At 37.9% G+C, this 11,834-nt stretch overlaps 3 protein-coding genes across 3 annotated transcripts in view; 2 read left to right on the top strand and 1 right to left on the bottom strand.

Annotated features, from left to right (window-relative positions):
• Positions 1-303: 303 nt before the first annotated feature.
• LOC109102522 (late histone H2A.2.2-like) lies at positions 304-1,348 on the bottom strand. The gene is made up of 2 exons (XM_019115888.2): positions 1,204-1,348; positions 304-812 (listed from the first exon to the last, which is right to left on the bottom strand). The coding sequence occupies exon 2, from the start codon at positions 794-796 to the stop codon at positions 368-370; it is 429 nt and encodes a 142-aa protein (XP_018971433.1). The 5' UTR covers positions 797-812; positions 1,204-1,348; the 3' UTR covers positions 304-367.
• A 928-nt stretch (positions 1,349-2,276) lies between these two features.
• LOC109102879 (protein CREG1-like) lies at positions 2,277-7,383 on the top strand. Its single transcript, XM_042717031.1, has 4 exons — positions 2,277-2,826; positions 3,667-3,786; positions 5,246-5,444; positions 6,572-7,383. The coding sequence occupies exons 1-4, from the start codon at positions 2,536-2,538 to the stop codon at positions 6,586-6,588; spliced, it is 627 nt and encodes a 208-aa protein (XP_042572965.1). The 5' UTR covers positions 2,277-2,535; the 3' UTR covers positions 6,589-7,383.
• A 122-nt stretch (positions 7,384-7,505) lies between these two features.
• The window catches only part of LOC109100289 (T-cell surface glycoprotein CD3 zeta chain-like), an 11,774-nt gene continuing 7,445 nt past the window's right edge, over positions 7,506-11,834 (top strand). Inside the window, exon 1 of the mRNA XM_042715984.1 lies at positions 7,506-7,716. Within this exon, the coding sequence (XP_042571918.1) occupies positions 7,656-7,716 (61 nt within the window). The 5' untranslated portion in view covers positions 7,506-7,655. The remainder of the gene's footprint in view (positions 7,717-11,834) is intronic.

The following is an 11,834-nucleotide window of genomic DNA, read 5'->3' as shown; positions in this document are numbered from 1 at the left end:
AAGCACCTGCTCAGAGTTCATCTTTGAAGGCCACAAGCATAAAAGCACCTAAAAACCACAGACGAGACCAAGATGAGGCCAGTTTAGACTTAATGTGGCACTTCACAAACCCGTGCCCTGCTTAGAAGCTTCCACTACAAACAATTGCAGACCATTTATATATATAAAAAAGGGCTAGTTACAGTCTCCATTAAAACAAATACAAGTCCCATTATAACCATTACAGATTCTGTGATGGAGTCTGTCTTTCCCAGCAGGGTGGAACTTCTGATGCAGCTCAAACAAACCCAAAACCAGGCAGACTTTAGAGAAAAACAGATTTATTAAAGTTAAAACCCATCAGTCAAGTGCTTGAACAGTCCGCGCTTCAGAAGTCCTGGGACTGCGCGTCTTTGCTGGAGTTGGCGGTGTCCCGCGGGGCTTTGGTTTTCTTGGGCAGAAGCTGCGCCTGAATGTTGGGGAGCACGCCGCCCTCCGCGATCGTGACGCCGCCCAGCAGCGCGTTCAGCTCCTCGTCGTTGCGCACCGCTAGCTGGATGTGCCGCGGCGCGATGCGCAGCTTCTTGTTGTCGCGACAAGCGTTGCCCGCCAGCTCCAGCACCTCCGCGCACAGATACTCGATGACCGCCGTCAGGTACACCGCGGCCCCGGAGCCGATGCGCGGCGCGTAGTTGCCCTTGCGCAGGAGACGCGCGACGCGACCAACGGGGAACTGCAGCCCCGCGCGCGTCGAACGCGACACGGAGGAGGACTTGCTCTTCGGCGCAGCGACCAGCTTCTTACCGCGGCCAGACATGATGCGATGAGCTGATCTGGGGTTTTAAAAAAAAAAAAAAAAAAAAAAAAAAAAAAAAAAATTCTGAAAGTTAAAGACCTTATGTAAACAACCAGAACAGCGCAGTGATCGATGCATTTGCACAACTGGCAGAAAACAAAGTCTGTACCCAAATGGGCCAAAACAGCAGAAGTTAGTGCAAGTGAATAAATGACTACTTTAAAGACTGAGGTTGGGGTTCGAACTCGGGACGCCGGAGCCACAAATAGTGTTTTTTTTTTTTTTTTTTTTTTTGGATTTAAGTTAAAAAAAATAAAAAACTCAAATGTTAACTATGTAAAAAGTCACAGAATTAACTACAAATGTAAAGTCTGATTTATATAGGCTAATCAAAAATTGACAGCTACATTAAACCACTTTAAACTTACCTGATTAAGCCACCTGGCCAAAAAACCAACAACAGCAAAGTTGTTTGGTTTTCAGCTAAGTCTCTTGTGTTTTATACTGAGCTTAACTGAGTTTCACTGAACGTCACCTGTGCTAATGAGCTGGTGGCCAATCAGCTGTTGGAATTGATTATTTATTAATTGATCGATTAGAGTGAGTCTCAGTGAGCGCACTTTTTTTTTTTTAATTTCAAGAATTTAATAATTTCTAGTCAACGTTTGCAGTGGATCAAACCCTTTCATCAAAGTTGTTTTAAAACCAAAATACTCTTAGTTCAACTTTGATTAACTGTTTTGATCCACTTCAAATGCTGACTACTGTATTTAAGAAATAAAGTTGTTTTTAATAGGCAGCTATTTGCTTATAAGCTTGTTTATATTATTAGGTGATATTTAAATGTTTATTATAATTTGCATTTGTCATTTAGCAGATGCTTTTAACCAAAGTGACTTAGAAGCAACCGAAACCAACAAAAGAGCAATGATATGTAAGTGCCACGACAAGGGTTTTTAATATAATAAATAAAGAGAAAATAAGTCAATAGAATAGAAAAAGAATACAGAATGCTAGTGCTAGAGGGTCTTTTTTTTATAATAAATAAAAAGAAAACAAGTAGTTAGAATAGAAATAGAATAGAGTGTGCAAGTGTTAGAGGGTAAGTGTTGTATATATATATATATATATATATATATATATATATATATATATATATATATATACAACACTTACTCTTTGGTCACATACAAAATAGAATTAGAATAGTGCTAGATTTTTTAACAAAATTGGAAAAGTCAACCGAGAACACTTTACAATAATCACAGTCCCAAAATAAATGATTGACTGTTTCTTCAGACAGAAGACAAGAGGAGCCACTGGGGGAAATATTATTATTAAACTTAGCAAGTTTGTAGTTTACCATAATTTTAATAGAGACTTCAACAACTTTAGAAGATAAAAATAATAAATAAATAAAAAACCTTCCCATTCTGTATCACTAAATATGTTATTCCAAAAACTCACACAAGCAGGTAAATAAATTTGAGATCTGTTAATAATTGACCGAATGTCTTTGTTGGTTTAGTAACTTGTTTGTGGCTTGGATTCTTCTGTAACCAAGGGTTGAAGTCACATGACAGCTGTTTGGTGTGGAGTTCACTCATGGCTCGTGTGATCAGACGAATCGTGGTCGGTGAGATCGAATCATTTGTGTTCACATGATTCATGACTCTGTGATCATGTGAATCATTTGTGACTCTGTGGTCATAGTTTGTGCTCGGTTGTTTACGGTGATCGGTGTCTGGTCTGGTTCAGTGATGATGATGATGATGATGAAGGATCGCTCGCTGCTGGCGGTGTGTGTCGCGCTCGTCGCCGCTCTCGGTGGCTCTCTGTCGGTTCCGCCGCATGAGAAGGTGGCTCGGATGGCCCGGTTCGTGGTCAATAAGTGCGACTGGGCTTCGATGGCCACGATCTCCACTCACGACCCGGTCCGAGGACAGCCGTTCTCCAACGCCTTCTCCATCAGCGACGGGCCCGCGGGCAACGGAACCGGAACCCCGTACCTGTACATCACACACCTGGAGATCTCGGTGCAGGACCTGCAGGTGCGGATCAGTGCTGACCAATCAGACATACAGACAGAGCTACAGAACACGAACGAACAGTTTACCATGCTTTTACTGTCTGTCGCAACACTAATTTGCATGCATTTCCAGCACATAAAAAAAAAAAATCTTCACATTTTTTGTTTGATTTTTTTTTGTCATATTAGAGTTCAAGGTTTTTCCAGAGGGGATTCTTCTTTTTATCGCTCTATAAATCAACTGAAATAAAACCAACACTTCAGTGTCTGTCTTTGATGTTTCCTTTCCTCAAGTCTGAAAAAAGAAAAACACGCAAACACACACACACACACACACACACACACACACACACACACACACACACACACACACACACACACACATCTATCTATCTATCTATCTATCTATCTATCTATCTATCTATCTATTATAATTTAAATGTGTATTTTGGATGTTTTCTTTCCACTGGTCTGAAAGAAGACATGATATGGAAGCAAAATAGACCAACATCTCAAATGTAAAAATAGATAAAACGCAAATAGATGCACTGTAATGAAATTATATTAATTGTATATATATATATATATATATATATATATATATATATATATATATATATATATATATATATATATTAAATAAATAAAATGCCATAAAACAAACTGGCATGTAATAATATGATATGAGAAAGAGAGAAAACAAAAAGTATTTTTTTAATTAATTTAATATATCATGTTATTTTAATTTCAGCAATTTCACTTTATCAACATTCATCAGAACTGAGCGGCTGCAGTTAAAACATGAACACACTCAGACGACTGATGATCTGATCTGTGTGTGTGTTCTCTGTGTGTGTGACAGGTGAATCCCCAGTCATCTCTGTCCGTGTCTCTGGCTCAGACCAGCTACTGTAAGAATCACGGATTCGATCCTCAGAGTCCACTGTGCGCCCACATCATCCTATCGGGCTCCGTGGTGGAGGTACAGCACTCTTCTCCTTGTGCAGTGTGAATCTGTGATGGTGTGAATCAGTGACGCTGAATCGGTGTGAATCAGTGATGGTGTGATGTGAACCAATGACTTTGTGATGCTGAATCTGTGTGAATCAGTAATGGTGTGACTGTGAATCGGTGTAAATCAGTGATGGTGTGAATCAGTGACTGTGAATCAGTGTGAATCAGTGATGTTTGATGCTGAATCTGTGAGAATCAGTGACAGTGTGACTGTGAATAGGTGTGAATCAGTGATGGTGTGAATCAGTGACAGTGTGACTGTGAATCAGTGTGAATCAGTGACAGTGTGACTGTGAATCAGTGTGAATCAGTGATGGTGTGAATCAGTGACAGTGTGACTGTGAATCAGTGTGAATCAGTGATGTGTGAATCAGTGACAGTGTGACTGTGAATCAGTGTGAATCAGTGATGGTGTGAATCAGTGACATTGTGACTGTGAATCAGTGTGAATCAGTGATGGTGTGATGCTGAATCGGTGTGAATCAGTGACAGTGTGACTGTGAATCAGTGTGAATCAGTGATGGTGTGATGCTGAATCGGTGTGAATCAGTGACAGTGTGACTGTGAAGCGTGTGAATCAGTGATGGTGTGATGCTGAATCTGTGTGAATCAGTGGTGGTGTGAATCAGTGACAGTGTGACTGTGAATCAGTATGAATCAGTGATGGTGTGATGCTGAATCGGTGTGAATCAGTGACAGTTTGACTGTGAATCAGTGTGAATCAGTGATGGTGTGATGCTGAATTGGTGTGAATCAGTGACAGTGTGACTGTGAATCAGTGACAGTGTGACTGTGAATCAATGTGAATCAGTGATGGTGTGAATCAGTGACAGTGTGACTGTGAATCAGTGTGAATCAGTGATGGTGTGATGCTGAATCGGTGTGAATCAGTGACAGTGTGACTGTGAATCAGTGTGAATCAGTGATGGTGTGATGCTGAATCGGTGTGAATCAGTGACAGTGTGACTGTGAATCGTGTGAATCAGTGACAGTTTGACTGTGAATCAGTGTGAATCAGTGATGGTGTGATGCTGAATCGGTGTGAATCAGTGACAGTGTGACTGTGAATCAGTGTGAATCAGTGATGGTGTGATGCTGAATCGGTGTGAATCAGTGACAGTGTGACTGTGAATCGTGTGAATCAGTGATGGTGTGATGCTGAATCTGTGTGAATCAGTGATGGTGTGAATCAGTGACAGTGTGACTGTGAATCAGTGTGAATCAGTGATGGTGTGATGCTGAATCGGTGTGAATCAGTGACAGTGTGACTGTGAATCGTGTGAATCAGTGATGGTGTGATGCTGAATCTGTGTGAATCAGTGATGGTGTGAATCAGTGACAGTGTGACTGTGAATCAGTGTGAATCAGTGATGGTGTGATGCTGAATCGTGTGAATCAGTGATGGTGTGATGGTGGATCTGTTTCAGGTGAATGGCAGCGAGGCATCGGTGGCTAAAGCCGCTCTGTTCAGTAGACACCCAGAGATGATCGACTGGCCCGCTGACCATAACTGGTTCTTCGCAAAAATGAACATCACACAGGTCTGGGTGCTTGATTACTTTGGTGGAGTGAAAACCATCACGCCGGAGGAGTATTACCGAGCCACTCCTTACCAGAAACACAACGGTGAGTCCAGCAGACGTGATCGAGCTTCACTTGTATGATGATTCACTTATATGACTCAATTCCATTCATTCAGTGTGAATCAGCACTAAACTCACTTTATATATTTGCTCTGTACTGAAAATCCTTTAGCTCATTTGGTGTTCCTGGCCTTTTACAGAGTAGCTTATAAATCTGTCATATTATCACCAAATATTTGATTAATTTTTTATCAGTTTGTTTTCTTTCAATTAGCACAAGTTTTGTATTTGTTTTTGGAGCTGATTAACTGTAGGCTGCATTGATTTGAGCTCAAGCATCTCCGTTTTTGAGTAAAAAAAAGCATTATTTTTGGATAATGTTGGTAATATTAAGTTTTTTTATATATAAAAAAAAACATCTGCAGATGATTTTGGAAATATTCCGTTTTTAATGAAAAAAATAACATTTGTGGATAATTTAGGTAATATTCAGTTATGTTTAATGAAAAAAGCATTATTTGTGGATAATTTTAGAAATATTCAGTTTTTTAATAAAAACATTATTTGTGGATAAAAACTGAGGTGCACAAGCTTAGATTAATGATGTCTATGATCAGTCAGTTTCAGAAAGAAATGCAAAACCTGCACAGATTGAAAGAATGCAATATTTGTATATATTTTAGCATAAGAGATTACTAAGCTATTTTTTGTAGGCTGGTCATTTTAAACAGGAACACAACAAATGTAACAAGGTTAAAAAAAAATCTTTTTTTTTTTTGGGAAGTTGTTATAAAGTCAGTAGCCTTTAGTCCAATGCTATAACATTAACTAGCATTTAACTAGCTGTAAAATGACCTGAACAACATGATGGTTCTTGATCAGATGAAGCTTCATTTAAAGTAAAATACAGTAGAATCCTTTTTTTTTCTTTGATAAATCATTTGAAGTAGAGTGGGCAGACTGGACATTTCTGAGCGAACAGTTCACTGAATCAGAGTTTTGAATTGATTCACTGAAACACATCCAGTAATCGTCTTCTCAGTCTTACACCACCAGCAATATAATCCTGAATATACTGTTCATATGAGCTCCGAGCACAGCTGTTATCAGTCAGGAGCAGACGCTGTGCTGAACGTCACGTGACCTCGGTGTGTGTGTGTGTTTCTACAGGAAGTGACACGCTGTGATCCTTGTGAACTGGATCAGAATCACTGATGGAGTGTTTCAGAAGAGACTCGGATTTATGAACGTTTCTCAGGTTGATGCCTGTGTGTGTGTGTGTGTGTGTGTGTGTGTGTGTGTGTGTGTGTGTGTGTGTGTGTGTGTGAGATGTATTAATCACATGTTGTTAATTTCTCCAGAACATTAATGCAGTGTAAACCTAGTTGCTACATTTTTTGTAAGCATTTTGTAAAATGCTTCCGAATGATTTTTGCAGTTTGCACAAGTGCTTTCATTCAACCCTTTACAGAGTCACACCACATGCAAATGCAGATTGAAATCTTCAGAAAGCCTGGTGAGGGTCACGTGTGTCATTCATAGATGTTCAGTTTGGTGTCCTTACTCCTGATCTTTGACCTCTGACCCCTGTAGCAGGAAATGTGAATGTCACGAGAAGTTTTTGGCTTGTGGCTAGCACCAATCAGAAATAAACAATGAAATTAAATGTTCTACCTATTAGATTGTGTTTTATTAACCCCCCCCCCTCCAACCCTAAACCTACCGCTTACAATAATGAAAAAATTGTTTGACAAAAATGACGCTGTACTGATTTGAAGTTTTTGCTCATTTTGCTTGTGTTTTATAGTTGATCTGTAATTTTACGCACATCTGACGTCTTCCAGCTCTATAAACTCAGACAGACGCCAGTCAGATGATATTTACTCAGAGTGATTATTTTTCTAATGCTGATGTGTGTTTTTAATAAGGATTTTTTTGTCATGATGCAGTGAAATAAAGAGCTGATCTTTGATTGGATTGTTCATCTCTCGTCCTTCTAATAACCCAAAAAATCCTCCTATAATAATTAGTACGGCCGCGTGCGTGTGTGTGTGTGTGTGTTTCAGGAGGTGGGTCGTGTCTGTATGTACAGGTGGAGCTCGAGGAGCCACTTCCTGTCACAGAGCAGATCTCGAGCTTCACTGAAGTTACGGCGTCTCACACACACACACACACACACACACACACTCACACTCTCTTGCGTCTCGAACCTGCGGCCCATCAGACGACAGACAGACAGACAGACGGAGGGATAATGATGGCGTGGAGAGGAGCGTCGGCCGTGGTCATCCTGCTGTCCATCACACCTGTGTCAGGTACGAGTGTGTGTGTGTGTGTGTGTGTGTGTGTGTGTGTGTGTGTGTGTGTGTGTGTTGAGCTGTTGAGACGCGGTGAGGGAAGGCCGCCATCTTGTCGAGGTTTCTGTGGAGTCGAGCGTTTCCTTCAGTCTAAAGATTGAGAATCAGCTCAGAAGCACTTTTCAGATGAATCCGGTGTTTGACCTTTGGCCTCCTGAGGTCAAAGGCCGTCCACTGCTGACCTGAGCTGGACTCGCTGGGGTCGTGCTTCGCTCGCAGGCCGCGGCCGTCTGCCTTTCTTTTGCTCCAGATTGAATATTTCAAACAATTCAGATTGAATTATTACTCAGAATTATTTTTTGAAATGTGATTATATGGAATTGAAGAACAAAAACATATTTTTGTCTTGTATTAATCTTAAATGTCTTATACAGTGTTGTGTTATTGTTTGGCTCGTGTTATTCGCTTTGTTCTCTTGTTGCTGCGTAAAAAAAAAAAAAAGTTTATTTATTCCCCACATTTTGTTTATCTGATGTCAGTTAAACAATACATAAACAGTGTAAAATGTTTTTAAAAACATATTTTTGTCAATTTTGCATTCAATTCATTTTAATTCTTAATTTTTACAGACCAATGAAATATTTCTCCAGGAAACATTTAATCTAGAACATGAGTGAAAATATCTCCACAATATATAAATATATATATATATATTTGATTGTATACATTTTATAAGCACTAATAATATTACAAAGATTCCGAAGGCTTGATTGAATCTAAAGCTACTGTGAAACACAGATTGTGTAAAGCGGCGCACAAATAAAAATGATTCGTCGAAGGCATAAACTCTGCAACAGTGTCGATGAACTTCAATCAAATGAAAGGTTTCCCCATGAACAGATTTTGCTGATTCGAGTGTTTATCGTTTATTAGAAATGCTGAAACATCAGAACAAACTTCTGCTTCTCCAAACATCATGAGTTGTGATTTGACAGATGAATGTAAAATACACCCTAAAAACTCAAGTCATATTGAATGTTTAAGTGTGAAAGTGTGTTTAGAGCTGGAGGTTTCTGAGCCTCTCAGGTCCAGCAGACGTGGAGTGTTGTGTGACTCTGAGCTGATTCAGTGCTGATTCAGTGCTGATTCAGTGCTGATTCAGTGTTGATTCAGTGCTGATTAAGAGTTGATTCAGTGTTGATTCAGTGCTGATTAAGAGTTGATTCAGTGTTGATTCAGTGCTGATTCAGTGCTGATTCAGTGTTGATTCAGTGCTGATTAAGAGTTGATTCAGTGCTGATTCAGTGCTGATTCAGTGTTGATTCAGTGTGTGTGAATCTCCAGTAAAGCAGGGAGTCGAGTGGAAACGCTGGAGGACCCGCTGATCTCAGATCAGATGTTACTGGATTGATTCACTCTTTCCACCGACACACTCCAGTCGTGTCATGATATTACTGTGAGAAGAACTTCCTCAGCCATTCATGATTTTCCACAAACACAGATGAAAGATGAAACACACACACACTGTTTAGAGTTTTATTCTACAAATAGCTGGTGAGTTTAATTCTACAGTCTATCTGATGCTTTTAGAACACAAGTAGATGCATGTTTTAGATTTTTAATTTTAGTATCGGGAAATCATTTGAAATTCAAACACATAAGTATATACATAAACGTATATATGTGTGTATATATGCATGTATATATATGTGTATATACTATATGTGTATATACTATATATATGAAAAGTTTATTTGCAAAAAACAGATAACTCCGTTTTTAACAATTTTCAAAATTGTTTAAAAAATCATGTTTTTTCTTTGTGCTTTCCAATTAATCTCAATCAAACTGCAGTTGAGTTATTTTGATTAGGTTAAAAAATAACAAAAAAATACAGCTAACTGACACAATAAAAAACATGATTTTTGAACATTTTAAATAACGGGAGTTATTGGTTTTTGCAAATAAACACTTCATACATTTATATATATATATATATATATATATATATATATATATATATATATATATATATATATATATATATATAATTAGCATAATTATTGCCATGACATCGTATTTAGATATTACAGCGCATCAGATCTGTTAAATGGAAATTTTTGCGTCAGTGTTCAGCTCATCTATTTTGACTTGTGAGCGCCTCAAAGAATCTTCGGTTCACACTTTCAAAGAATCTTATTTCTGTTTTATTGCACTTAATTCAGTGTGTGTTCAGAGACGTCTGTTTCTGCTGAAGCTGTTTTTGATCAGATGCTGCTGATGTTGTGGAAAGTCTTCATTCAGTGGGCGAAAGCAGCTCGGTTTACAGTCAGAGTCCCTCTCTAATAGATCAGTGAATCTCATGACGAGACACGGTGGAAAATACAGGCTGAAAAACATCATTTCAAGGAACACGCTGTAGAATTCACATCAATCACATGAAATTCTGTGAACTCAAATATGCCACACCTGACAGATGCTGATTACTGTATAACCAGCGCTCCACATGCACACAAACACTTCACAGCAAGCTGTTATTCACATTATAGAGATCACTACTCTTCAAATGTTTAAAGAGTTCTGAAAGATTCATGATTTTTAGTAAAAACAGCAATAAGGTGAAATATTATTATGATGTAAAACAGCTGTTTTCTATGTGAATATCTGTTAAACTGTAATGTATTTCTGTGATGCGCAGCTGTATTTTCAGCATCATTACTCCAGTCTTCAGTGTCACATGATCTTCAGAAATCATTCTAATATGATGATTTGCTGCTCAAGATACATTTCTGATTATTATCAATGTTGAAAACAATATTTTTGTGCAAACTGTGATGCATTTTATTTTTCTGGATTCACAGATGAATAGAAAGTTTAAAAGAACAGCGCTTATTTGAAATAGAAATCTTTTGTTACTTTATATGTTACATATTACAAATATAAAATGTCTTTACTGACACTTTTGATCAGTTTAATGTGACACTGATGAATAAAAGTATGAATTTCTTTCAAAAAATCTAATCCCGACCCAAAGTTTTAAACATTGGTGTGTATATGTATATAATTTTATTAAGAAATCCAAATCTATAAATAAATAATCACATTCCGTTTTCTAGTTTTTACACAGATTGTAGTGATTGAGTCGCTGGTTTTATTTTATTAATAAAAATCATCAACTATATTTTTGATCAAAGCATCAGCAAACCAAACACTAAATCCGTTACTCATCCGCTCATATTTATTTAACATTATATTTAATGTGTATTTACATTTTATTGCAGTAATCTAGCAAAAGAACAGACTTTTGTCTATTTCACCGTTCAGACGAGTCGCACACGAGTTACAGAAACTCTGAAGCTCATTTCAAATGAAAGTAAAACAGAAGAACACATATTTAATATTTAGTTTGTCTAGCGCTGAATCGTGTGGACCATCAGTGTTTACTGTGTTTCTGCTGCATCTGTGTACTCAAGTATCCTGAAGTCAAAGTATGCATACTACGTGGAAAAAAATTTACTGTTAAAAGTCCAAGTATCTGAGCAAAATCATACTTGAGCAAGAGTAAAAAAGAGCAGCTTCAAATGATACTGAAGTATTATAAAGCAGTGAACAGAAGAGCGACGGGATTCATGTTGAATCACTTTCTCAATGCAGACAGAAGAACCAGCCCTGAATCACCGCTCAAACACAGACAAACTCATGACAGCTAATTAGTAATGAATTATATTACTCAGCATATCATGCAGTTTCTTCATTAGATTAAATATTCTTTGACTGACAGCCCTGATTGTGAATGAACGTGTAATTCTAATGCACTGCCTGGAAAAACCTCAATAAACACTTGCAATGAAGTTATTATGCTCATCTAAACAAAGAGATTTATTACAGTTAATTATAAATGTGATAATGTGATCATTTTAACGGTCAGTTCTCACTGAAGAGAACAATACTCTTAAATGTAATACTGGATATTACTGTTTTCTGGAGGTGGAAAATAAGTCCTTGTGTAATTAACAGTGAAAAACTGTATTCCCAGAATCCTCAGTTTTTTCATCAAGGTTGTATCTTCCGTCTAATGTTGTTAAATGTATGTATTTTGGCGTCATGCATGGCGTTTAGTGTTTATCAGTATTTCA

Source organism: Cyprinus carpio, chromosome B1 (genome assembly GCF_018340385.1).
Source record: "Cyprinus carpio isolate SPL01 chromosome B1, ASM1834038v1, whole genome shotgun sequence".
NCBI lineage: Eukaryota > Metazoa > Chordata > Actinopteri > Cypriniformes > Cyprinidae > Cyprinus > Cyprinus carpio.
The sequence above is the reverse complement of the archived record's forward strand: the minus strand, read 5'-3'. Positions and strand labels throughout refer to the sequence as shown.

What these genes read in the sequence shown, in the direction of transcription:
- LOC109102522 (XM_019115888.2), bottom strand. Translation starts at nt 796, where the DNA reads ATGTCTGGCCGCGGTAAGAAGCTGGTCGCTGCGCCGAAGAGCAAGTCC.
- LOC109102879 (XM_042717031.1), top strand. Translation starts at nt 2,536, where the DNA reads ATGATGATGATGATGATGAAGGATCGCTCGCTGCTGGCGGTGTGTGTC. An exon ending in TCTCGGTGCAGGACCTGCAG is followed by an intron (nt 2,827 to 3,666) that starts GTGCGGATCAGT and finishes TGTGTGTGACAG; the next exon opens with GTGAATCCCCAGTCATCTCT. An exon ending in TATCGGGCTCCGTGGTGGAG is followed by an intron (nt 3,787 to 5,245) that starts GTACAGCACTCT and finishes GATCTGTTTCAG; the next exon opens with GTGAATGGCAGCGAGGCATC.